Below are 25952 nucleotides of genomic sequence, written 5' to 3'. Positions count from 1 at the left end.
TCTGCTGTTTACTTTGCTTATGATCTTCAAAATGGCATAGAGTTCTTTCTAACAAAGAAGAGGAAGAATTGCTGGCCATCCTGAATTCCTGCTCATGCAGTGCCATTCTTTTCTCCTTCTAGTTTTTTTGTTACTTCTCTAACCCAGCCAATCTGTCTTTTTTGCTCACATCTTTGTTGTTGGTTTGGAGGGGGGGGGGCATATCTTTTGCTTAGCGACAGATTGCTGAAAAGCCTTGTCAATTTCAATGTGTTCACTGCTCTAGTCTACTCCTCCAAGGATAGACTTTAAATGTGAAAATAACAAGAAAAAAAGCCAGCAGGGAGAGTTCCCCAAACTTTTTGATCATCCTGAAATGGTAGCTGGTACAATGAGTGGAACTACTATGGGTGCATGAGGGAAGGTAAGGGAGGAGTGAGAAAACCTGAGGGAATATTAAATGGATCTCCTTCGCTTTCCCTGCAAAGGGGGAAAAGGTCGCACTTAATGAGCTTGTAGAAACAGGTGGTATTCTTTGATCTGACAGTAGGTGAGGGCTAGAGATGGGGAAATGGGTGTAAGGAAGAAACAAACCCAAAAGGAATATCCACTCAAAGCAAAGGATGCACATGCATTAGTGGCCTGTGATTCTCCACCTATTACAGGAATTAAATTGTTTAGCATAACTACTGATGAAAATAATTATATTTCCCCTGATGAACTTTGAATTTTATGTAATTGCATTTCAGCCTATACTTCCTGCATTTCGCAGTCATTTAATCCTGCTGTTTATTTGTTTTCAGACCTCAATCAATGACAGCATAGTCAGGATGTACTCGTGGCATCTGAAGAAGTGGTCTGTTGCTTATACTGGAATAAGATTTCGTTAGTCTTTAAGGGTGCCACGAAACTGGTTTATTTTTGCTGCCACATGTTAACATGTTATTGTTGTTGGGATTTCTTTAGTACCATCACTGGATATTACAGAGGATACAGAGCCAGGCTTTTCAGATTATACTGAGTCAGGGGAAAACCAACAGGAGTTTTACCATATCGTTGTTGACAGTGGAGGAACTAATAGCAGAAGGAGTGGAGGATGAGGAAGCCAGGGTAAAAAGGGAACAATATGTGCAAATGCACTTATATGCATAGGCTTCATTTCATGCTAATGAATTATGTATGGTTTGGTTCCAGTTCATCCCAAGTACAGATCCAGCAAACATTTGCTTCTGAAGATGATTTTGCTGCTGTGAAATTGTCTCATTATTCAGTGTTTCCTACTGTCTAGATGCAAGCTCGGAGCTATAGACACCATACAGATTGGAGAGGCAGACAAAACCTACCATGCACTAAAAATAATACTTAGCATATATATTACTCCAGTGCTTTCAAAGCCCTTTGCATACATTATCTCCACAATCCTCTGCAGAAACACAGCAGGGTTAGTCCATGTTTCTATGACCATATTGCAGCCAGTAAGTTGAAGATGAGCGATTGCCTAAAGCCTCCTGGTGACTTGATGGGTGGGATGCAGTATGGCCATAAAGTGATAAAGGAGATGTATGCATCCATTTTGCATGTTTATTTGAATGGCTCTGACAAATCTTTGGCTTAGATCTCTGTTCTAGGCAATCTGAGAGAATTCAGGCTTGTTATTTTGATAGGCTTCTTTGTTCTGGACAAAGTTCCTTTAAAACACTTGGCTTTATTTACGTCTTGCAGTAAAGCTTGATACTTACAGTGACCTGCGTGATGCTGATACCTGCTGCTGGGAGCATTTGTGCATTAATGGGAACCATTCGGTCCTTGCCTGTGTAATAAAACCATCAATGTCTTAATCTACCTGAAAGTATTAGAGTTGAGGTTATCTCTGCTGTGTCAGGCAGGGAATGTGTAGCTGTCATTTGGTCTTTAATATGATCTCCTCATAATGTGGGCTTTAGCCATGAAAAACAGTTTGTGAAATGAAGGCAATATGAAAGCGCTTTTTAACAGAAAAATCTGGCAGAATGTAGAATGACTGAGCCTTGATCCCAAGATAAATTTTGTGTGCCACTGGGTAAGAACAAACAAAGGATTGGATCCTTTGAACTGTGAATGGAAGGTGTTTACCCTTCACAGTCTCCTGGGACAGCTCAAAAGCTGCTGCAAAAGGCTTCAGTGCCCTTTGGAACAGACCACAATGTTTGTTTGTTTATTTAGACTGGACTTTTGTGTCAGTGCTCAGAAATGCTGAGTTCTGGTATCTTTGCTGGGGCTCTCTCAAATCCTGTGGGGGAATTGGTGGAAATCAGTGCAACCTTACATATGTGTACTGATACCTTTTTTTGCTACTTAAAAACCACTGTATCCAGATATTTAGATGCTGTCTTTCTTCCCAAAGGAGACACAAAGCAGTTTACAACGTCATTATCCCTGCCTCCATTTTTTCCCCCTTACAACAATCCCACGAAGTAGATTTGGGCAGAAAAAGAATGACTAACCCTAGGTCACCCAATGAGCTTCTATGCAGTGCAAGGATTCAATTCTGGCTTTTCCAAATCCTCACCCAACATTGTAACAACGACCACCTTGTGGTGTCAAGGACTGCAGGGAGAAGGGGGAATCGTCCCTCTATTCGATTTGCAGTCTTGTCGTGCTGCTGAATTCATCATTTTAGCCTTAAACACATACTACAGTGGTCTGCAGGAGTGCTTTTCATCCACTGTATCTGGGAAGTGGCTGCAGCCATTTAAAATCTGGTGCATCTCATTTTTTTAAAAAAAATAGTCATTTATTTTGTTGTGACCTCGAGGTAGACTATTGCAGTTTGTTCCATTTGCAGCATTGTATAGAGCACTGCTTGTTCTTTTCTTTCTACCCAAAGGTAGTAATGTGGGCAATTAATTGATCACCAGGGAACATCACTTTCTGAATGGAACATGTTTTTGACAGCTTTCTTTAGGGGCAGCATTGCTGTTTACAGTTCTTATAGATCATGACTAGAGATTAATTTATTTTTAACTAAGAAGTGATTCTTGAGAACATGATGTGAACTTAAATGATGTCTGTTGTACAGCACTCCAAAGCAGGCAAATGGCAGTCTATCAGATAATTAAAAGGGTTATAATAAATTCAGAATCCTTAATGGTTTGATATATTAGAGAGTTGCCACTCTTTCATTCAGAGGCTTAGTTACATGATGCATTTTTCACTGAACAGTCTTCCAGATATGTTCATGAGGGCTCTGAAATTTAGCTATGAACCTGTACATTAGCTGAGAAGAGATCCATAGTCAGATAATAAAATAAACAGAGAACCCACAAAAACTTACAGGAGTTCATTCATTTCCCCCTGTATCTCCTTCCGCACACTACGGCCTGTTCCTACCTCCTAGTAGCCTCCACATCCTCTTCCCTTTCTCTGCTTCTTTCTGTGCTTTCCACTCAAAAGCAGGTACATCATTCTTCTGTCTCCCATGTTATCTTCACAGCAACCCATTCAGTAGATTACATTGAGAGTCACTAGACCAAGGGCACCCAGCAACCTTCCACAGCAGAGTGGGAACTCAAGCCTGGGGCATCCAGATTGTATTTGATATCCTTACACCACACCATACATATTTTTGGTCACCTCCCCAGCCTCCAGTTGAAGCTTTCTTATTTTTTAAGGCATGGAAAGAGAAAGACTGGTTTGGACTGAGATCTCTGACAAGGAAAGAAGTGTGTGGAAGCACACAGGAATTGGGAGTATAAATAGAGAAGTGAGACTTTAGCCGAGTAAAGGAGTCTTGCCTTGGACTACTAGAAATCTCAGCTCAGATGTAGTTGTTTTTGGTCTGTCAGCCAGAGGTTTTTGCATGTTTAGGGTTTTTATAGCATTGATGTCTAGAATTATAGTTCTAAAATCTGGCCCTTATGATTCTGCAGCATCTGCCATTAATACAATTTGTGATTACAGGATCCAGTGTGGTATTTGGGCTCCTGCAAGGATTTGAGGCCACAGAGTGCAACTTTCTCACTCTCTCTTTCTGCAGCAGTCCAAAATGTCTCCCAAAATCTAGTTCCTGGGGAAGAGGGCACCCCTAAGACTAGGATTTCAGGAAATTGAGGAAACCTGGGTTCAAACCTTTTTCATGGACTAGGAAATTGTCTGACCTTGACTCATTCATTATCTCATCTCAACCAGCCGCACAACATTGCTGAGGGTGGGGGTGGGGAATGGTATAAGGCTACTTGAATGTCTTGAAGGAAGGCTGGATGTAAATATGATGATGAATGATCCTATTTTGTCACATGAATTTGATGAATTATTCAGGAATGTATTAGCAATAAAATGGCCAGTTTAGACGGTGCAGTCATAAAGAGTGTTACTCTAGTCTAAGCGCATTTATTTCAGTGGGCTTAGACTGGAGTAACTCTGTTTAGGATTGAATTGTGAGTGTTCCTTGGTCTTAAAAGTTATATATTTTCTCAGTTTTCTGGGTTTATAGCCAACCAGATTCTGTGATTGTCTTCATTCTGACATGAGAGATTTCTTTCACAGAAAAGAAGTTTTTAAATGGACAGATGTTGGGATTGTCTTGTCTTTTTATTCCACAAGAATATACTTTCCTGTGCAGTATCAGCTTGAGACTTGGGCCCCTTTCAGATTACCATTCTAAGCTGGATGTCATCTGTTGTTGGCCCGTTTCTCAGAGAATAAAAACAAAGAGAATTACAGGCCATCTATGAGCCATTTCTAAAGTGCTCTGGCCACTCAAACAGTGCCGCTATTGTTTTCCCACCTTTTTTTGGTGGCATGTCCTGTTCTGGCTACAGCGACAGGCATGTCAATGGTGGTGCTATAGCGTATGTCTGGCTGTTCTGGCTACATGTCAATGGTGGTGCTATAGTGCAAATCTTAGAACGTTCAAAAGAAAAACGAGCACTAGGCAGAAAAAAGAGAGAAGAAAGAAATAACAGTCCTTTTAGAAATACTCCAGACTGTTCCAACAGCATGCTGGAGTGATTCAGAAGCACAAGGAAAAACGGAAAATGGAAGGAAGCAGTTTTCATAAAAAGTGGCAGAGCCCTGCAATATGACAGGAAGCAAGCAGGTTTGTCTGATCAGATTTTCAAAAATCTGTTGGCAGCCAGGAGCCAAACCAATTGTGTTTGAATTGACATTGTGACTGCACTGACAATTTTTTTTTTTGTTAGCAACCAGCTGCTTAGCTGGCTTATAAAGGCAATTTGAATGGGACCTTGCATTGTTCTTCTCCCCCATTCCTGCCCATTTTCCTGACACTGTCCCTTCTTTTCACTTGTGTAAGACTTAATTTCTGCAGAACATGGTTCGTATGTCTTTCTAATGACTTCTGTTAGGATTGTTACTTCTGAGATATGTTTTTGTCTTCTTCCTTCTGAGAAAGTGTTTTACATTGCAATCCTAGAAGAAGACTTTATTTACAGTCAATGACCAGATATATTACAAATCTCCAAAATATCTACAACAAAACAAGAATGCAGATCTCTCTCCCGTATTCCAGCACTATCCATCTATATACCATTATACTTTGTAAACACACCAAACAGCATAAAAATACTAAACAAAACAAAAATATCTAAGGGGGATACCATATTCAGATCACTTTTTCTTTTTCATAATGAATAGACAGAATTTTCTTATCTTGTAATAGTTTTTCACAACAAACTTGTTGTACCCTTCTAATCCTTTATACTTCAAAAGCCTTGAAGGATGTTACTCTGTTTAACAATATACGGTTGCAGGGAAGGGAGGCCACTGGCTGGCCTCCCTGAGACCTTTTGGGGATGGAGTGATGGACAGAATTGAGAGCCAGTGATGCATGATGATTTTTACCATGGAGGGGTAGGGGGGGAGAGGTTTGGGAGATTTTTTTTGTTTGTTTCAGTTTTAAAATGAAAATGTGTTAAAGTATTATTGTTAGACACCATGAACCACAAGGAAAGATGGGATATAAATGTTTTAATAAGAATAACAATGTCACATCTGCCCCTAAACCCAGATGCGAGGTCAGTGTGTTGGGGGATGATCTCGCTATTCTGGAGAACTTCATAGTTTTTACCATGGAGTTTTCTGAGATGGTCAGATTGTCTCTAATGTACTGATGTCTTAGAATTTTGAGGTGGGTGTGACATCATATGCCCCAGGCTTTCCTCCTGCCGCTCAGAGGAGTAAGGGAAGAAGGGCCCAACAAGCAGGGGCCGTCCCACTGCCAGTGGATGGGACATCCCTGTCAATTAAGTTAGATTTAAAGGATGAAAAGGGTTCTGAATTTCCTCTAGTCTGGCATCTGGTTTCCAAGAGTCCAGCCAGGTGCCTTCAAGAATCCCACAAGTAATTTATGCAGACAGCAGCTATTCCCCACTATTACCTTACATGAGTGTGAATATTTCAGTTAACCATGCTGGTAAATGGATTCTGTTAGACTATTCTCCATGAATATCTCTAATCCCCTTTTGAAGCCATCTGTGCTTACAGCTATCACTGCATCTGGTGACTGGCAGTTCCGTAAGTGAATTGCCTGTTGTGTGAAGAAATGCTTTATTTTCTGTGAACACCTATTTTCATTGTGTGTTACTAAGTTACAGCATTATGTGTGAAGAAAAATAAACGGCCTCTGTTTGGTTTCTCCTCACACCGTGGGCTATTTATAGATCCCCTGGTATGTCCTTTTTAATTTGTTAATTAAACTTGGATTTTTCCCCCAAAGTAAGAAAACCTTTAGAAAAGAAAGAGTATTAATGGTAGTAGTTTTCTGGTGCTTTTGGTAGTCTCCATACACTCTGGAAAGGTCTCCACCTACTCTGGAAACGATCTTCTCTTGCTCAGTAGGCACATAACGATTTCCCTTTAACTGCAAGGTCCACAAAATCATCCATTCCATTCCTAAGTTAGGTGAAGTATTGATTTCCAAGACTGAAGTAAGAATGCTTTAGCAACAATTGTCACTCTCAATACCCAGAGTTTTTGTGATGAGGGCAATTCCCAGGAAATAGGAAAACTGCCTAATAATAAAAGGAAATCAAATGTTGTGAAAGTTGGGGTCTTAAATATAATGTTTAAACAGATCTCCACCTGGCATGTTTAACCCAAATGGCTTCTGAATAAAATAAGCCCCACACTTGTGAGGAAAACAGAAAAAGAACAGTAACTTTTATTTATTTCCGAGGATAGGGGAATAAAGTGGGTCAGAGAAGACGATAGAAACTGTTTACAGGTGTAACAGAGTTGATAATTTTGGAGAGGAGAGAACAGTTAGCAGCTAGGTTTGGATACTTGAGGTGAATATTGGTTTTCCCTCAATTTCAGGATTCTTCTCTCAGAAACCAAAGAAGGTCCACTAGTTTCCCTGAGGAACTGGGACTTTGAGACATACACACTCTCTTCCTCATGTTAACCTGCTTTGTCACCAAAGGCCAATTCTCAACTTGATTCCGTACAGGCAACATGGGTTTCTGTTGCCTCTGCCACTGTTTGCATGGCAGCTGCAGGCACCAGCCAGGATTGTTGGGATCCCAGAGGCAGGTGGCAGCACAGTTCACATGGAAACACTGTGTGAAGCCCCCACCCGAGAATCCTTCCACCTGAGAATCCACCTCTACCCAAAAATCCACCCCCACCTGAGAATCCCCCACCTAAGAATCCGCCCCACCTTCCTGCATGGTATGGTGGCTGCCTATTAGAGTATCCACTCTAATGGCAGCTACCTAGGGAATTCACCATAATGGTGGATGGAAGCGGGTGGGGATTGAACACTTCCTGCTTGCTGTAGTTCGCATAGACCAGGGGTCTGCAACCTGCAGCTCTCCAGATGTTCATGGACTACAAGGGCTGATGGGATTTGTAGTCCATGAACATCTGAAGAGCTGCAGGTTGCAGACCCCTGGCATAGACAAGCAGGAAGTGTTTGCAACCTGGGATAAAGAAAAAAAGTTGTTAATTTAGCAATTTTCATTTATCTTGTGTTCTGGCCAATAAAACGGTGAGTTTTGTGGGAACTCACCCCCCCCATGCTTTTAAATAGGCCCTCAACACCCCCCCTTCGTTTTACTTGATCCATGCAGAATCACTCTTAGACTTCCATGGTCTCCTGAGACAGGTTCTCTCCCAGTCTAAAGCTCTGGAGGTGCAAACCTAATCTCTACACATTCTCCAGTTTATTTATTTTTTATTTATTTTTTTTTATTTATTAATTCGGCTTTTATACCGCCCGATCCCCGAAGGGCTCCGGGCGGTGAACAGCAAGGATTCAGAGACAACAGGAGCAAAACACATATACAATATAAAGACATAAGCTCCATCTCATGTCAGCACTAAAATAACCTAAAACCAGCGGAAACAAATTAATACATAATTTGTCTACTTCCATATATGGCGAACTCTGAGACAGTGTTGCTCCTGATTCTTTTTCTCTGAAGGTTCAGACCCTGTCTGCCTGAGCTAGCAGTAAAACAGCTTTGGGTCTCTCTCTTCCCCCTCCCATCTGCCTCCCCTGTTCTTCCAGGGATTCTTGAGCATCTGTAGCTGCTCTGCTCAAACACCCAAGAGAATTGGTGTGTTTCAGAAAGGGACAAGACTTTTGCCCAGCCATCACAAGACTCTAAGAAAAAAAAATTTATAACAAAAATTTCAAAATGACAAGTACTGTACAAGACCATAGCACATGAAAGAAGTACACTAATAAACCTCTTACATCTCTTGTAATTTGCAGAAATACCTGATTTATAAGACTAAACAGATAGCTGATAGACTCAGAGCATTTTTTTTATCAACTTCAATCTTACGTCCGATGATCCTGGCTTAACAGTTTTACATAATTCATACAAGAGTGATAATAGGATGTTTTCTGCACCATAGTTTTTTTTCTAAACTGAAAAATCCTCAATGCCTTCATTGTCATGTTGTGTGTTTTAAGTCCAAAGCAACATGTGTCCCTGGTGTTCTTCAAGGCAGCAACAGCACATAACCTTATTTCCCAAGGTGCATTGCTCCTTTGGTTAAAGCAGACTTGTTAGACTGTGTGACCATAAATGCTGATCCCATGACACAGTTCATGCCACATACTGTGCTGCACCTGGTAAATGGAAGACAATGTGTCCCCCAGCAAAAATAACAACACTTTAGCTGATGGAGAGTCATGGCCTGTCTGGCTTGTCTAGCTGTCCATTAAGCCAAGTTCTGCTTCAGTGCGTAAATAAACAAATGCTCTTTGTACTCTTAGATTCTACTATAAAACCTACAAAATTCTTCCAATACAGCTAGAAGGGAAAGAATAACACGTCCTTAGATTCTGCTATGAAACCTACAAAATTCTCCCAATACATCTAGAAGGGAAAGAATAACACATCTTGCAACACAGTTGTGTGATTCTATCACTTTCCCTCCCATCTGTCCCTTTCTGTTCAATTGAATTATCCATATTTGAAGAAAGTTAAATGATCCAAGAGTAATTTACATCAATAGCTTCTATTCAGTAGTGGTTAAGAGAATGATCTGTGTCCCAGATTCAAATCTCACAGCACTAATGGCCTCAATAGTTGTATTTGGATGAGGCATTTAATTCTCCACAGCTTTTCTCCCCTGTTGGGACTGAAGTGGCTTACAATATCTCCCCTCCATTCTCTCATAACCACAATAACCCTGTGAGGTAGGTCAGGCTGAGTGTTTGTGATGAGCTCAAGGTAACCCAGCAAGCTTCCATGGTAGCAGGGGCGATTTGAACCTGTGTCTCTGTCACTGTATCCATTATGACGTGCTGACTCTCTGAAGCTCATCTTAGCTTTTATTCTCTAAGCTACAAGACCAAATAGGTCTTGAGTGGCACCCAGCCTATATTCTTGTGATGTACGAGAGGAGAGTGACCTTGTCTGATTCTCCTCCTTGCCTTACCTCCTATTTTCACCCTGGCATTTTATCCACAAGAATCCTGTCACATTCACCACCGTCCTTTTTTTGGGGGGCGGGGTGGTCATAGGGCACTATGCTTACCTTTGTAAACATTCTATGTGCCACCAGCACCCCCTTTCATCATGGGATTAATACTATATTAGATGTTTAATAGAGTTTTTAATGGTTTTGTCTTATGGTTTTGTTTTATTGTCTTAGATGTAAGACAATCCCTGACTCCTTGGAGTGATAGTATATACATTTTATAGATAAATAAAAGATTCCAGCTAGTCAGAGATGATGTATTAATTGTGATGATGTTACAGTGTTAATAGCCAGTTGAGGTTTGTTGCATGTTAATGTCATTGAGTGAAAACAATGGAGTTAGAATGAATCCTTACTGGGCTATTTTAAGGGTCATTTAGACATTGTATGTGAAGAAGAGTTGGATTTATTCCCCACTTTTCCCTATTGCAAGGAGTCTCAAAGTGGCTTACAACTCCTCCCCCTCCCCCCTGCTAGCATCACACTCTGTGAAATCAGTGAGGCTGAGAGAATTCATGTTACCGCCCAAGAAAATAGCCAAAATATTTTCTTGAAGTCAAGTTACATGTCTACACTGGTTCCATGTCAAGACACAGAGACTTGTGTAGTTCAGAAGCCTCCATAAGGGCTTGCACAGGACATGAACATGTGATTGTGCCAATGTTATATGGTTTCCCTCTTGCCTTTGCCCTTTTGGATATAATGAAAGCCCCTTGTGTGTTGAATTTAGGATTTGCCCGCTGTTTAAGATTATATTTTAGCTAGTTTCTCCAGTTAGTTTAAGGTTTTGTTATTGTTAATTTAGGAGATTCTTGCCTATAAGTACATGTGTTTATTCCTTAAGTTTTCCCTAATGTTTATGTTTAGAAATGTTATTTTGATATTTGTGTTTGTCAGTAAAAGAAGTAGCCTGCAGAAGCTGATATTAAGGGACAAGGAAGTTAGCCCTGGAATGCAGCTTAGACCAACACCCTGCCAACTCCTTAGCGAAGACAAAGACCCCCTTTGGTTTTGCAAATTAAATCTGATAGCAGCACCCAGAGGTTCCAGCCATTGGGAAACGTGTCGGGACCACCATTGGACAGTTTTGAACCTCTCCTTTGTTGCGAAGCTGAGGAGCGGGAGCCTCAGGTCATAACCGAAGGAAACAGCCATCTGATAACGCAGATAGCTGGGTGCGGTAGCAAGCCCACCCAGATTCTCTGAATGGACCTTCTCCACTCTCCTTTCAGCACCATTGCAAAATCTCACGGGAAGACGCTTGACAGCGGGATTTCGGGATCCCATTCACAAAAAGTTGTAATTGTATCTTTCTTTTGTATTGCTGTTTCTTTATTGGTGTTCAGTAAGGGACTTGCCCCCTTACCCGCCCCCTTTACCTGCCCCTTCGCCCCTTTGATGTTTGTGTATAAAAGTTCTTGCGCTTGGTTACAAGAGCGCGATTCTCCTGCCCGAGCTGTCACCACCACTTCCAAATAAAATACTTTGCCTTGAAGAAACATTGGCTTCCTGCGCCTCAATACATTGCTGAGCTGAAATCACTTACTGTTACCCGAGAAACAGCGGTAACATTCAGAGAGAACTGTGAGGAGCCCAAGGTGACCCAGCAGGCTACCTGTGTAGGAGTGGGGAAACAAACCTGGTTCACCAGATTAGAGTCTGACATTCAGGGCTGGGGCGGGGGGGGGGGAGGAGGAATGGCACTTTGAACAGATGAGCCTTCTGAAGCTCTCTGCCACACATTACTAAAAGGAGCGATTGCTGAGCAATTGCTGGCATTAGAGCAGGCAGGGGCTGGTCCTAGCTTCTGCAACAACATCTGGAGACCTTCAGTTCACCAGGTGAATTGGTTTGGGTCTTTTTTCTGACCCACTAGCTCTGATGCAACCCAGGATCAGTAATATGTTTGTCAACTGTTTGGCTTCTAGAAGCTGCCTTTGCATTTTTTCACTCCTACGTTTCTTTTCACTTCCAGTTATTTTCTGAGTGCTTTTGTTTGGGGCTTTCTGTTTTGTTTTTTGCATATTATTATTTTTTTGTGTTTTTTCCCCTAATCTCTGTTGCTATAATGTTGTGTTTTGTTTTGAAAAAATAATAAATTCTGATAAAAAATAGGGTCTGCCACTCAGGTGGAGGAGTGGGGACTCAAACCCGGTTCACCAGATTACAGTCCACTGCTCTTAACCACTACACCACACAGAACAACTTTGACTACTTAAGATGTGCTATTTAAATGTTGATATCATCATCATCATCATCATCATCATTAACAACAACAACAACAATATCAACAAACTGTATGGAAGATAATGTTCTGAGAAGTGTAAATTCATATCCAAGTATGGTTCAGTTCTCCGCAGCTGTTTGCACTGCAATTTTAATTTTGGCTCACCTCCAACTGTGTACTATTTGATGACAGGGCAGCTGGCTGACTAATTTTGTTGTCCATTTCTTTGCAGCGGGCTATTATCGCTACTAATGCTGGAGTTAATCCTGTAGGAAACTTTTCTAATAGCAGCAGCCACTGGGACCTTGGAAGTGCCTTTTTCTTCGCTGGAACTGTCATCACGACAATAGGTACACATTTATGTAGAATTTCAGTAAATAAAGAAACTGAATTCTAGGGAGTCATGTCCAGTTTCTTCGCTTTCAGAAGAGTATAGTTCTTTGGAGGCTAGATCGCTCTCATCATCCTCCCTATGCCTTTAGTATTTTATATATTGGTTTGATAGCTATACAAAGCTGTAGCTTAGGGCCCTACCTGCTGAGCTGCAAGCCCCTGAGAGAGCTAGCTTTCTTTTCTTTCTTTCTTTCTTTCTTTCTTTCTTTCTTTCTTTCTTTCTTTCTTTCTTTCTTTCTTTCTTTCTTTCTTTCTTTCTTTCTTTCTTTCTTTCTTTCTTTCTTTCTTTCTTTCTTTCTTTCTTATTGCTAGTGCAAATATGCTACACCTCCTGACTTTCTTTGTTTACCAGCTGAGGAAAACAGCTGGTCAGAAAAGCAAGGCTACTCAGCCTGTACAGCTCTAATTCTGGGCTTGTTCCTTGTTCCGTGTCTTTCTGGCATGTGGCTGATGTCAGGTGACTGTAGTTTCATGTGCTTGCAGTTCAATGGATTCCATGCATCCACCTGGGGATTAAACACAGGTCCCATAGGCTTGCTGTTGTGCTTCAAATTGCACTGTGCTGAAGATTTTATTGGTGGCTATAGTGGGGCTGTTGTTTGTAAGGGCACTAAATTTGCTTCACAGCTGCTGGTGACTATCCTCAGAGGAACCAACCAACTTTGCTGAAGTTTGAGTGGGTGGGTGTTCTGTTCCACGGGCACCAAGTTTCCCTTCACTTGGTTGCCTATACCATGAGACATCTCCCCCCCCCCAATACACTTCAACAAACTTCTGGGGTTCCTTTGAGGAGAGTCATCAGCAGCTTTGTGACAAATTTGGTGCCCCCACATAAAACACAACCCCCACCAGAGCCCCCCATGAAACCTCCAGCCCAGTGCCAGCTAAGCATAACAGCTAGCCCCCTCACCTCCCACTATTTCAAATGGAGGGTTGAAATAGCAATGTTCCCTCCAGGAGAACAGCAGAGGCACACCCTCCCTTCCCAATGCCTTCTGCTGAAACAACCTTACACTTAACATCACAACAACCAAACAACTCTACAAAAAACGGTTTGCAAACCCAGAACCTTCTCTCTTATTTGAACCTGCTAATATCCTAAAGTGGGACACTGAAACTCTTTAACAGGGCTCAATTAAATGAAACTCAAACAAACCCTATCAAGGGTTTACAACTTGCTTCTAATTAAATCTAACTGGGAAAACTGTGGCTCAAACATAGAGAACCCAGAAATAGTAGCATGATAATCCTACTCCAACTTTCTCAGCAGAGAAATATTAGGATGACAATCCTACTCCCCCACAAATAACCTATAATGTGGGAAGACCCAAAGGCCACCCAGCCCACAACAACACCAGCCAGAAAACCAAACAAAACCCAGCAGACACAGAAGCAGCAGGAAGGAAAACCACCAAAGTGTTTGGGAGACAAAATTCAAATATTAAAACCGTACTGTTTGGCAATTAAAAATCTGCAAGAAAACATCCCCAAACCCGCAAGCATAGGAACACCAGGGGGAAAAAAGTTTCTTAAGTAGGCAGAAGTCTTTGCTTTGTTTCTGTTTGGCTTTGTTGTGCTGATACAGCTCTCAGTTTTGTTGTTAGAGGAAGTGATTCTGTATCCAAAAGAGCGCTTAAATGATACCTGTGAAACTACTCTCCCAGTAAAAAGATATTCTGAGGACTATGCAAAGCCCACAGGCTTTGGATAATTTAGCTGGTAGAGTTTGACAATCCCAGATATTGTAGAGTTAAACCTCCAGATTTTGTGGTGTATTGGAAATAATCAAGATAGCCATTTATTATTCAGTTTCCCCCCTCACTTTTAAATAATTCATACTTGGTCTGATCTGTGTACACTTGTGCACATTTCCAGCATTAAAATACATGTTTATTGCCTGGCTAGAAACCACTAAAATGAAATGGGTTTTAATGGAATAGGTACTAAAATTATCTGAACTTTGTGGCACCAGTAAAATTACACTGCATTTTTTCATTTTTTTAACAACAACAACAAGAGTCTGCATTATGGATAAATAAGATCTAATGCAGGCTGCAGTCCATTGACTTCAGTAGACCTCTGCTGGTATAAGCCTGTCTACTTTTTGTGAAAGAAAAGAGGGAGAATCTACAGCATCTAGAAGTATATTTATTTAATTCATTTATTCCCCACTTTTCTTCCTAATGGAGGCCCAAATTTGCTTGCATCATTCTTCTCTCTTCCATTTTATTCTCACAACAATCTTGTGGGGTAGGTTAAGGTGAAAGTGTGTGACCCAGTCCAAGGTTACCCAGTGAGCTTCCGTGACAGAGCCTGAATTTGAAACAGATCCTATGTCACTGCCCCACACTGGCTTTCCACAGAAGTGGCTCTCAGCAGAAACCTTTGTTGTGCTTTTAGAATTCTAGTAATGCTTGCAACTCTCATAAAACACATTTTATTTTCTTTCCAGAAAAGGAGCATTGTTGTGCTCCTGGATGTCCCAGTAGACTAGGACAAGGATATTGATTATTGTTGAAGGAGGGAATATAGCATAAATGAAGGACCATTTCACGTGCTATATTTATAAATCTACCATTTATGTCCTCCCTTTCCCTTGTATGTATGTCACAGAGCTTGATACAAACCAGCGACGGAGCTACAAGGGGAAGGGGATGCACCATGCATCGGGCACACACCTGGGGGGGGGGTGGAAAATCACCCCAGGCCCCTCCCCCTTCCCCGCGCCCCCTGCGGCACCCCCTTGCGGCACTCCCCCACCCCCCTTCCCACACTTACCTTAGTTCCTTTCCTTTTCCTAGAACTTTTTCAGGCTGAAAAAACATCCTGTTCACATTACAGGCTAAGAACAGCCTGAGGAACTACAGTTCCCAGGAGACCTTGGGGCTCAAAAGGTCTCCTGGGAAGTATAGTTCCCATCAGGCCGTTTTAAAGCCTGAACTGTGAATAGGCCTTTTTTCAGCCTGAAAAAGTTCTAGGAAATGGAAAGGAACTAAGGTAAGGGGAGAAGGGGGGGGGTGCCGCTGGGGCGGGGGGACATGGGGTGGTGGTGGAAAATATAGACTGTGCACCGGATGCAGTTTGGCCCAGCTACGCCTCTGATACAAACTTAAAAAAATATTGAGATGTTTTGCTGAAGTTTAGTTCAAATTGTTTGTTTATCCTGCTGATAATTAATAGGGAACCACTTCCTTCCTGGTGTGCAACTCTGGAGTCCTCTGGAGAGCAACATGGTGCAATAAAAATCCTCATTGCTAATGGGTTTTTTCCTATTTCCTCTTCTTGACTTCTTGACTAAGAACTGTTGGTTGTTGAGAACTGTGAATCAGGGCAAGAAACCATCCAGGGAAGAATTTTTGTAAAAGATTGCTTGGTCTTTGTAAAGTACAGGCATGAATCCATGAGGAAATAACTCCATAGTGAGGGATTTAGGAGGTTGTTAAGGACAGTTGCAGAAGGCAATCCAGAACAGAGTTTCTCCAGTCTAAGCCCACAATGGTAGACAGTACTGTGCTAGGCAGAATACCAAGGTCTGCCTTGGTAAAATACAACTTCATATGTTCATATTTGAAAGAAAGGAAAAGTATTCTGAAGTGCCTTCTTTTCAGAGTCTCTTAAAATAATCCTTTCCAACAACTAGAAAATTGCCTAAAATCCCATGAACGGATCTGTAAGGATGAAACTTGGTGTAATAAAAAAGAGCCAGAGTAATTCAGAAGTCAGACCTGAAAATGAGGTTAGCCAGGTGATTCATTTTCCCATCAGAAACAAATTCAGAGTCCATATATGTAGCAGCAGTGGTTGAATGACAGAGCCAGACATTTTTGCTAGCTTTCTTTTAGTAAGTTCTGCTTCCTGCACTGTTGACAAAGGTGGTCATTTAATTAAATATCAGGTTCCATTAAGAAATGGTGGAATTGTGGAGTAGCTAAATTTTAGGGAGAATTACATTCTGAGCTACAGTGAATACTGTCCAAAACGAGGGCCAAACAATGGCCTGTCTGAAAAGAGCTTTGTACAGTGGCACATGCAATTAGAGGTGTGTTCACACCAATTTGTTCCTGAGGTTTTGAGGCAGCTAATGCTGATTGAATGAGGTCCTGGGTGGAGCTACTGAATCAAACCCCCATGTAGTTAGGGGAAAATATGTTGAACACACATGAAACTACCTTGCACTGACTCAGACCCTTGGTCCATCAAAGTCAGGACTGTCTACTCAGACTGGCATCATGTCTCCAGAAAAGGTCTTTCACATCACTTATACTCTGTTCCACAGAAAGATGATAGTTCGCTAAGTTCAGGTGCAGTGGTTGAGAACATTGTATACTTCTGCATTAGAATGTAATTAGAATTTAATTCTGCATTAGAATTTAATTTAATAAATAATAATATAGCCCCAAATGAATATGAGAATTATCATTCATTTTTATGCTCTGCTTTTGTCAAAACCATTATTTGGTGCCTTATTGAACATGGTTCTTTCATACAAGAGGACTTATGCCAAAATGTATTTTTACTTTCAACCCTACTAACCCTGTATCTCTTCAGACATTCCATAGAACATCACAGAAATATTACACAGAATATTTTTGGGGTGGGAGGGGGGAGGCTGGGGCTCAATGACAAAGCATCTGCTTGACATGTAGAATGTCCCAGTTTCAATCCCCAGAAATTCCAAGAAACAACATCAGATAGTATACTCTCTTCCACAGAAAGATGATAGAAGTGTTGTGTATTCCTCTGTCGCAGAACAAAGCATACCAGACCTTCTCTGTTGTAGAATGGTCCATTTGGGTCTTAGTGCCTACTTAGAGAGCTACTGTTTGTCACTTCTGTATTTTACCCAGCGATTTTAAAGATGTGTCACCCCCCCCCCCCGCCCCCATGTTCCATCCCCAGCCCTTCTGCTAGTTGCCAGGCTTGGTCTGCCCCCCCCCCCCTAGCTTGGATCCTAGTGTGCTCACACCTTTAGAATGTATGTCACAAGATTTGCCCCAAAGAGGCCTAAGATGTTACCTGAAAGATGTTACCTGTCCCTGAAAGGCAGAGAACAATTGAAAGGCAGAAATTCTGTGCCCTTCTGGGCACTAAAATGGCTTCTAATAAAAACAGTTTGCTGAAATGTATTCCCACTATGGGAATTATTGAATGTTTGACTGGTAACAATTGCAAAGTCATCTATGGGTATTGTCATAACAGACTCTGAACCACTCCATGTGAAAGTGTATTGAATTATGTAATGGATAGACAGCACTTCTGCAGACAGCATGAAATGTCTCCCAGTCCTATTTTGAGGGTTCCCTCTCCTCCAGGAACAGAATTTCAGGGGGCATTTTTGGTTGCCATGAAGGGAGGAGCTGAGAAAGTCATAATCTATGAGAGATCCTTTCACTGGCAGAAACATTATGCTTCATCAAATCCAGACATGGATTTGGGTTCCTATTGATGTATACTTGGTGATACTATGGGTTCCTATTGATGTATACTTGGTGATAAACCCAGATTGGTTGCTGACATATCTTTAAAACATGTAGCTGCAGTGCTACCAACTGTGCTTTTGTTTATCAGACAAAACAGGCATCGAAGATGAACTTCTGTATAGATGTATCTCATGTTGGAACTAGAAACACAGGCTGTATAACTCAGTGTCAGGTGAACATAAAGTTGTCCTTGCATGCTTGTTAGCTCGATGGGTGTTTCCCGTACCACAAAGGGAAGTGATGTGGCTATAATCTGGGCAGATGTGAGGAACAGGGGTATGAAAGAGAGCTCTTTTGTTTTGTTACTACACCTGCATGGTTGTTTGGTTTACTTATTTCCTGTCTCTCTGTAACTGAAAGATCATAGGTTTTTTTTGTCTCAACAGGGTATGGAAACATTGCTCCTAGCACAGAAGGTGGAAAAATCTTCTGCATTTTGTATGCCATCTTTGGGATCCCACTCTTTGGCTTTTTGCTAGCTGGCATTGGAGACCAACTGGGGACCATCTTTGGGAAGAGTATTGCACGAGTGGAAAAGGTTTTTCGAGTAAGACTGAAATGGCTTAATGTGCTTTTAGTCTTGTCCTAAAGGCAGAGCAAATACAGTCTGGCATGGTGAAGCACTTAGAAACATTCTATATTTTCTAAATATGCCTGGACAGTGTGGGGAGCTTAACGTACTATAGGTATATAAAGGATTGGTTAAAGATAAACCTAAAAACTAAAATTGATGGTAATTCTACTAAGCTAAATTTTTTAGTAAATAAGGATGCATTCCTAAGAACACTTTCTTTGGAGTAAGCCCAACTGAATAAAATGGGACTTTCTTCTGGGTAGACCTCCTTAGGATTTCTCCCTAGACAACTATATCCATCTGAGATCTAGTGAGTCTGTAGAAATGAATGGTATCCCTTGAAATAAAATGTACTGAAAAGTCCACTTAGTTTCTACTGGTGCTGATACTGCTATATTTGTCAGAAGTATATTTGAGGTGGAGAAAAAAATTAATGAGGCAGCCAAAGGAGAAAATGTTGTTCTAATGGGTGACTTCAACTATCCTTGCACCTATCCTTGCAACTATCCATTACTTGATCCCACCCTTTTAAGTTCTGTGTTGAATCAATGCTTTAGTGCTTCACAGCCTTGTGCAGGATGTTGTACTTGTATACCCAATGCTTTGAAGAACAATTAATAAAGGAACAAACAGAAATGATGCAAATAAACTGGTGAGGGGGAATGGAGTGAGCACAGAAAATGGCATTGAGGAGGACGTTCAGGGAAGCAGAGTATTGTGGGGAACATAGTAAATAAAGGGCACAGCAGCTGAAGATGTTTTCAAAATGTTTCAGCCAATGAATCATGGTAAAGGGGGATTCATTTAAAATGTTTTGAAGCTGGAAATAAAATGTTTGGGGGTAAAGATAGTGTGAAATTCCATGGAGAAAACATTTTATTTCCTGCCTCAGAAAGTTTTATAAAATTCGTGCAGAAAAGGCCATTGTGTGGACACTTAAACACATAAGTGGAGGTTCTGGTGGTGGGAACTCTAGAAAAAAGGCATTTTGTTTGGAAAGGAAAAGAATCAAAGAGGCATTGTTTCACTGTTATGCTCAGAACACTTACAGGGAATCCATTTGAGGACACAAACACCAAACTGAATCCGCCATTCTTCCAGCTTGTAACAAGGACTATGCACCCCATACAGGTAAGTAAGCAGTGGGGATCTCTTATCCCAATACTGTGTATTCACTCAACAGCTATTCCCCTGTCAACAGTTGACATTAATGTCTCCCACACAGTGGGCATAGAGTGCAGAAAGCCCATCTCCCACCCAGCCAGATATCTGCTGGCAGAATTGTCATCACAGTATTGGGTGATTTCACACCAGTGTAACCCTACCTGCAGATGAGGGGAATAGGTAGCACAACCACATTCCTAGGCAATCACCAGTCACTCCAAACTTTAATAACTGGTCAATTTTTTTACATGATGCCTTTTGCCTTGCAGGATCAGAGCTTCACGGAGCAGATGAAATAGAAAAGAAACCACTATCAGGGTTCCAATGCAGTTCCCTAAACGGTATGGGCCCAAGAATGACACTATGTCCCGAAACATGTGAATCCATTGTGTGAGAACCCCAAAGGGGAGGGGGAATACTAGAACTGAAAGAACACAGAGATGGTGCCACACCATGTGTAGAGTGCTTGAAGCGCCCATTACTACTATGAACGTGACTTATGACTTCCCTTGTATCTCTTTTGGCCCTTTCCAGGCAGCCCAACACCGGTGGCAGCGGCCAGGATGGGCTCCATTCACATTGCAGAGCCAACCATCTGCTGGAGCTACAACATGACCGACAGTTAGATTGACAGAGGCATCTTCATTCTCTGTCCATTGCCCAGTCTCTCCTTTGAGCCTGTCTCCTGTACCTCTGGAAGCTGCTTACCCAGACAGTTATTTAACTACCGTTCCTGTACTTGTCATGGGCCTGAAGTCATAGGGATGAGACAGCTTTTGAGATTCTGTTGTCAGTCTATGCAGTTTCAAAGGTGGGGTCGAGATTGAGAGAACTGTCATTTTGCTTTCAGGATTTTGTTCTAGATGATGTTCAATAAATGCTTGGAATTGTTCCACAGTGGTGTCTCTTTTTTTAAGTGAAGATTGGTTGCAAGGGATCTATGCTCACCCCCCCCCCCCCATCTCACTTCTGCTGTCTTCAGCACAGGGCTCATACTGAAATGGGGCTGAAAAGATCCTCCAATCCCTCAGCAATTGTTTTGCTCGTTGTAGCAGTGTTACTGTTAACAGTGTCCTGGTACTGTCTGTCTAACATCCTGGAGCAAATCTGGAAAGAAAGAAGTTTAATTTTTTTTCCTGTACAAATGTTTCTAGAGTTGTTAGCTGCCTGGTGTGACCTTTCAAGCCACATATTAACTTAATTTGATTGAAAAGCACAGATCATTAGTTGTGAGCCCCATAGTGAGCGTGTGCCTAGTTTAAAGAACAATTTAATCCCTGATTAATGATTAGATGTATTCTAGTCTGGTGTTATTGACTGAGGCTACTTTTCGCATGTGAGGTTTGAAATGATCTTTGGGGTTCTCTCATACTACTCATGGCAATGTTAATTTGTAGTGGAAAGTAGCATTTTTATTTCCCCTGAAAATTCTGATGAAGATAGAGTTTTTATTTTTATTGCAAGCAATCCAAGAGCCTCCTGCATTTGGGTTTTGCTTTTGTTTTTTTTGGACAAGGTTTGATTGTGTATCTGAGTCTGACAAAAGCCAATTTTGAAGTTATTGTGCTGTGGATATAAATAGCCCACAAAGGCAGTTATTCCTTTCTTTGCCCTGTATTAAATGTATTGATTCCCCCTTAATTACCTCAGGGCTGTGCAACAAAATGATAAATTTGGACTTCAAAGTACAGGATCAGGTCAAAGACAGAAGGAAGTATACCTATCCCAGCTCTGCCCTGACCTGGATGGCTCAGACGTCCTGATCTTGTCAGATCTCAGATGCTAAGTAGGGTTGGGCCTGATTAGAATTTGGATAGGAGACTACCATCATCATCATCATCATCATCATCATCAACACCTTTTATTGGCATAGAAAATATAATATGAATTCACAATTGTTAAAATAAATTATATATATTAGATGTATTATATTAGAAAATATTAGATGTATTATATTAGAAAATGTAATATGAATTCACAATTGTTCAAAGAAATTATATATATATATATATATATTATATATATATATTAGAAGCTATAATATATATATATATTATTGCTTAAAATCAAGATGCCAGGTAGATACAATATTTAGCTAATTTGTCTGTCTTTAAAATGGGCCTGCTGGGCCAAAACTAAAAACTTTGCTCCATCTAGAAACCTTAACGGACAGAGATTGCCAAGTAGAAAGTAGGTCTTATCCTTATCGGAAAGAGAAGAACATTTCCAAATATGGGGATCAATGTAAAGGTTTCTAAGCGCAGAGTAAAAATCACAGTTCAGGAGGATATGTTCAACAGTCTCAGTAGCCTTTTGCAAACAAGGACAAATTCTCCTGTGATAAGGGATCTGTAGCTATCTGCCGCTTAAATATGTGGAGGGGAGTGCATTCAAGCAGGCAAGCATAAAGGTTTGCCTGAGGTTGGGTGAAGATAAATTTGTAATATATAATGGGGCACCCTTATTCCAAGGCAGTGAAGTAACGCCCGGAGGTAGAATGTCCTTCAAATAATATGGGGAGAGTGTTTGGGTTTCAATATGTTATTCTTTGAGTAAGGCAGTTGGTTATTTGTTGCTCGTCCATGTTGTCGAAGGAAGCCAAGGAAAAACCTAGTGATTTTATTTTGGTAGTTATTAGATGGCTCCAAGAAGAAGAAAATGAGTCTTATTCTTATTCTTATTAAGCTACCGGAAAATGTAGGCGTAACCAATATTTTAATGTGAGTATTCAGATGCTGGTCTCAAGCAGATTTATACTGGTTTCTGTACATAAGGAATGCAGGCGAAACGTTAGGAACAAAATCCACCAGACCACGGCCACACAGCCAGGAAAAGCCTCCAGAACCAATATGGTACGCAATTTGGGACTCCAAGAAGTTTGCTAATGTAGCTTGATTGTATGTTCTCAAGAGGTTTTAATGAAGGATTTATCCAAACGGGAGCATCATATAAGGCAGTGGTTCTCAACCTTCCTAATGCCGCGACCCTTTAATACAGTTCCTCATGTTGTGGTGAAGTTCCCCGACATCTCTAGCCAAAATTATTTTGGTGTAGTCGGAGTTTCCTAAGACCATCAATTGAAATACATGTGTTTTCCTGGATGGTCTTAAGTGCATCTCCCTGTGAAAGGTATTCCGTTTCAATTCCCCCCAAAGGGGTCGTGACCCACAGGTTGAGAACCGCTGATATAAGGCCTTGGACACTAGCTTTGCTTGATAAACTCTCATAGCTGCTGGAACACATTGCCCACCCTTCACATGAAAAAAATCGCCTTATTGCTAGTGCGCACTGATTGGCTGAAGAAAAAAATGTGAGTTTGGTGCGTGTTCCATTTCGTGTTGTGTTGAAGGTGGATGCCTAAATAGTTAGACTACCAAAGAATTCCAGGGTTGCTATGCAGAGGAAGACAATGACAAACTATTTCGGTTAGTCAGAGAGCCAGCATGGTGTAGGAATTAGAAATGGGTTAGCTAGAAGGAAAGAGTACAGAAGCAGAGACAGTGAGGGAAAAGCAAGCTAATTAGAAGATGGGAGAGGAAGAAGAAGAGGTAGTAGTCTCAGAGAGGTTTCTAGGCAGTGAGGTAGGTTACATCTTTGTGGCTCTTGTCCCTTTTCCCTGAGTGGGTGGAGCTAATTATACCTTCCAGTGCTTGGACCACTCAGTTTGTAATAAAACACCTGTACAAGAAAGAAAACGATGACTGGACTGGTTCTTTCAAGATCTCATGGACCCCAGGTATTATGTTCCTCTAGCCCCAGGAGGTGCCATAAGGAGTTGCCATGATCCCATTTTCCCATAAAAGTGCCTGCATAGTTAAAGCTAAGATAAACATTTTCACTTAGCCTTCTCTCTCCTAGCTGTCTGTGTGCAGGAATTTGCTTCCAGGGGACAGTGAACATTTTATTCCTCCCAGCTTCCTCGTCCCAGAAGATCTGACAGTCCAGGATCAGTTTTAGTGGAGATGAGGCCTAAGTGTTCTGAGATCAAAATTAGTTGTTGAGTTTTAATTTGAATTTCCATCACAGAAAACTATTTGTCGTTTGCCATCTGTCCCACTGATGCTCTCATAAACTATGTTTAACCTAATACAATTTTGATGTGCTTCTGAAGAAGTCTGTGTGCAGTTGTTTGAATTCTGAAAGTCCTTTAATACTCCTGCATTTAATCTTCTCTCAGAAACTCCCTGCCATTATGACTTTAAAGTAGTATCATAGAATACATCTGTCTTAACCTAAAAATGAAGTTAATATACCATCTTATCTTATGAATGCTGGCAGGTCTTAGTAAGATCTGATTTTTTAAAAAAATAAAAAATGATAAAGCTGGAAGAAAATCTGTTGTGCAAATTTTGAAGAATCCTGTTCTCAGCTTCTGAATATTTAAACACCTTTATAATGACACAGAGATAGGGTAAGCATGATGGCAAAAACAGAGGTAGCAAATTGGACTCTTGATTTCAGGTTGGAAGCCATAATATTATGATTCAGGTAGCTTCCTGCTAGATAGGCAGCTGACCAGTCAAAAATGAATGAGGCAAATCAGAGCTGCCACAGTGACTATGTTAATGCTGTTCAAAATATTATTTTGGGATGCTTTAAGCTAACTTTGTTTGAAATGTGGCCCTTGGGATAAAAGCAGCCTGCCTCAACCCATGATGCAAAAATATTTAAGAGTTGTTTAAGCTTAATACTACTACATCATGAAAGTGGGATTTTATGAAGACTAGCTAATAAGCATCTGTCCTATTGCTGTGGTTCAGTTTCAAGAAGAGCCAGCCGAGCTGAAAACAAACTATGCCCAGCAAGTACAGTATCCCAGGGATTTTTGAGGTGAGTATTTGAATCCCAGAGCTATCCTGACATTTCTGACGTTGTGAACAAACTCTGGCCATTATTTAGGTACTACAGGGTCTGTTCAAGATCATTCTCTTTTATGAAATTTGTTGACATTTGAAGTTGAGGCTCATTCCGCACATGCAGAATAATGCACTTTCAAACTGCTTTCAGTGCTCTTTGAAGCTGTGCGGAATAGAAAAATCCACTTGCAAACAGTTGTGAAAGTGGTTTGAAAATGCATTATTTTGCGTGTGCGGAAGGGTGATGCAACCTTGAATCAGAACTGAGATGTACCCTGACTGAATAGTCCTCGAGTATAGTCTGTTACATACCAGTATCATTAATTTGATCAGAATTGATCAGTGACTAACACTAGGCCTGGAACTGTCCCCTTTTGCATGAATAAAATTTATTAAATATATGGGTTTCTATACTGTTTTTGTGCTAGTACGAAAAAACATCCATATGTTTGAATAGCTAACAGACTGTACCTCATCGCTGTTATCAATTCAAAAATTATGCAACCAACGCACATACAGATTTATGATCATGTAGTACACCACTGAAGAAACTTGGATTTATATTAGTGTGTTTGTTCTGCAAAATCATGTCCACTTGGCACAATTTGCATTGAGGTCCTGTAAATGGTGATGACTCTAATTTTAAACATCTGCTATTATGGCTTGAAAAAAAAGGAACTGCTGTTTTTCAAAAGGGTAACTTTTCCAGTAATGGGGGAGATTTACCTGCATGACTCCCCATTAAATATAACGTTAATGAAACTACTTTGAAGCTGTACAAGCTCACTGCCGGTATCCTGCCAGTCCAAAAGCAATTATTCCCAGTGGTAGGAGACAAACAAGCACTGAATGCAGAGTTAACAGTTTGACAGCATGGCTTATATTACCTGATTTCTTCAATGTGCACCAAACTTTTTTTAAAAAGAGCTGATGCTATCTCTTACCAATAAAGATACGTTCCTGCTTTCCAAGCAGTGTAGGTGCACAATAGCGAAATAGCTAAGCTGGACCAATGATCGTTATCACATTGTCCGTAAATCACAGTGACTGGGATTTTAAACAATTTTGGACTCAGACAGGATGCTTATATATCCAGGATTTTTTTTTTAAAAAAAGAAGGTGTAATGTTGTTATATAAATGACATGATTTATATTTTGCAATGTTTGTTTTGGATCATCAATTCCTAGTGGAGCAGGAGAGAGGATGGGAAGATGATGGTAATAATAGAAATATACGAGTCAATTTGTATGTTCCTTAGAAAGCATCACTCGCTGATGCTCCGGATAATACTTCATTTTTATATTCTTAGTGTCAAAGCATTTCATGTACGTTATTTTGGCAA

General features: G+C 40.9%; 1 protein-coding gene and 1 long non-coding RNA gene across 2 annotated transcripts in view; both read left to right on the top strand.

Moving 5' to 3' along the window:
* The window catches only part of KCNK10 (potassium two pore domain channel subfamily K member 10), a 97321-nt gene that overhangs the window by 49841 nt on the left and 21528 nt on the right, over nt 1–25952 (top strand). Inside the window, exons 3-4 of the mRNA XM_048486722.1 lie at nt 12375–12492; nt 18402–18562. Of these exons, the coding sequence (XP_048342679.1) occupies nt 12375–12492; nt 18402–18562 (279 nt within the window). The remainder of the gene's footprint in view (nt 1–12374; nt 12493–18401; nt 18563–25952) is intronic.
* LOC125427380 lies at nt 18995–20604 on the top strand. Its single transcript, XR_007243678.1, has 3 exons — nt 18995–19720; nt 20023–20094; nt 20288–20604. It is a non-coding gene; the product is annotated as an uncharacterized LOC125427380 (long non-coding RNA).

This window comes from Sphaerodactylus townsendi, linkage group LG02 (assembly GCF_021028975.2).
Source record: "Sphaerodactylus townsendi isolate TG3544 linkage group LG02, MPM_Stown_v2.3, whole genome shotgun sequence".
Taxonomy (NCBI): domain Eukaryota; kingdom Metazoa; phylum Chordata; class Lepidosauria; order Squamata; family Sphaerodactylidae; genus Sphaerodactylus; species Sphaerodactylus townsendi.
This window is presented reverse-complemented; position numbering and strand designations above follow the sequence as displayed.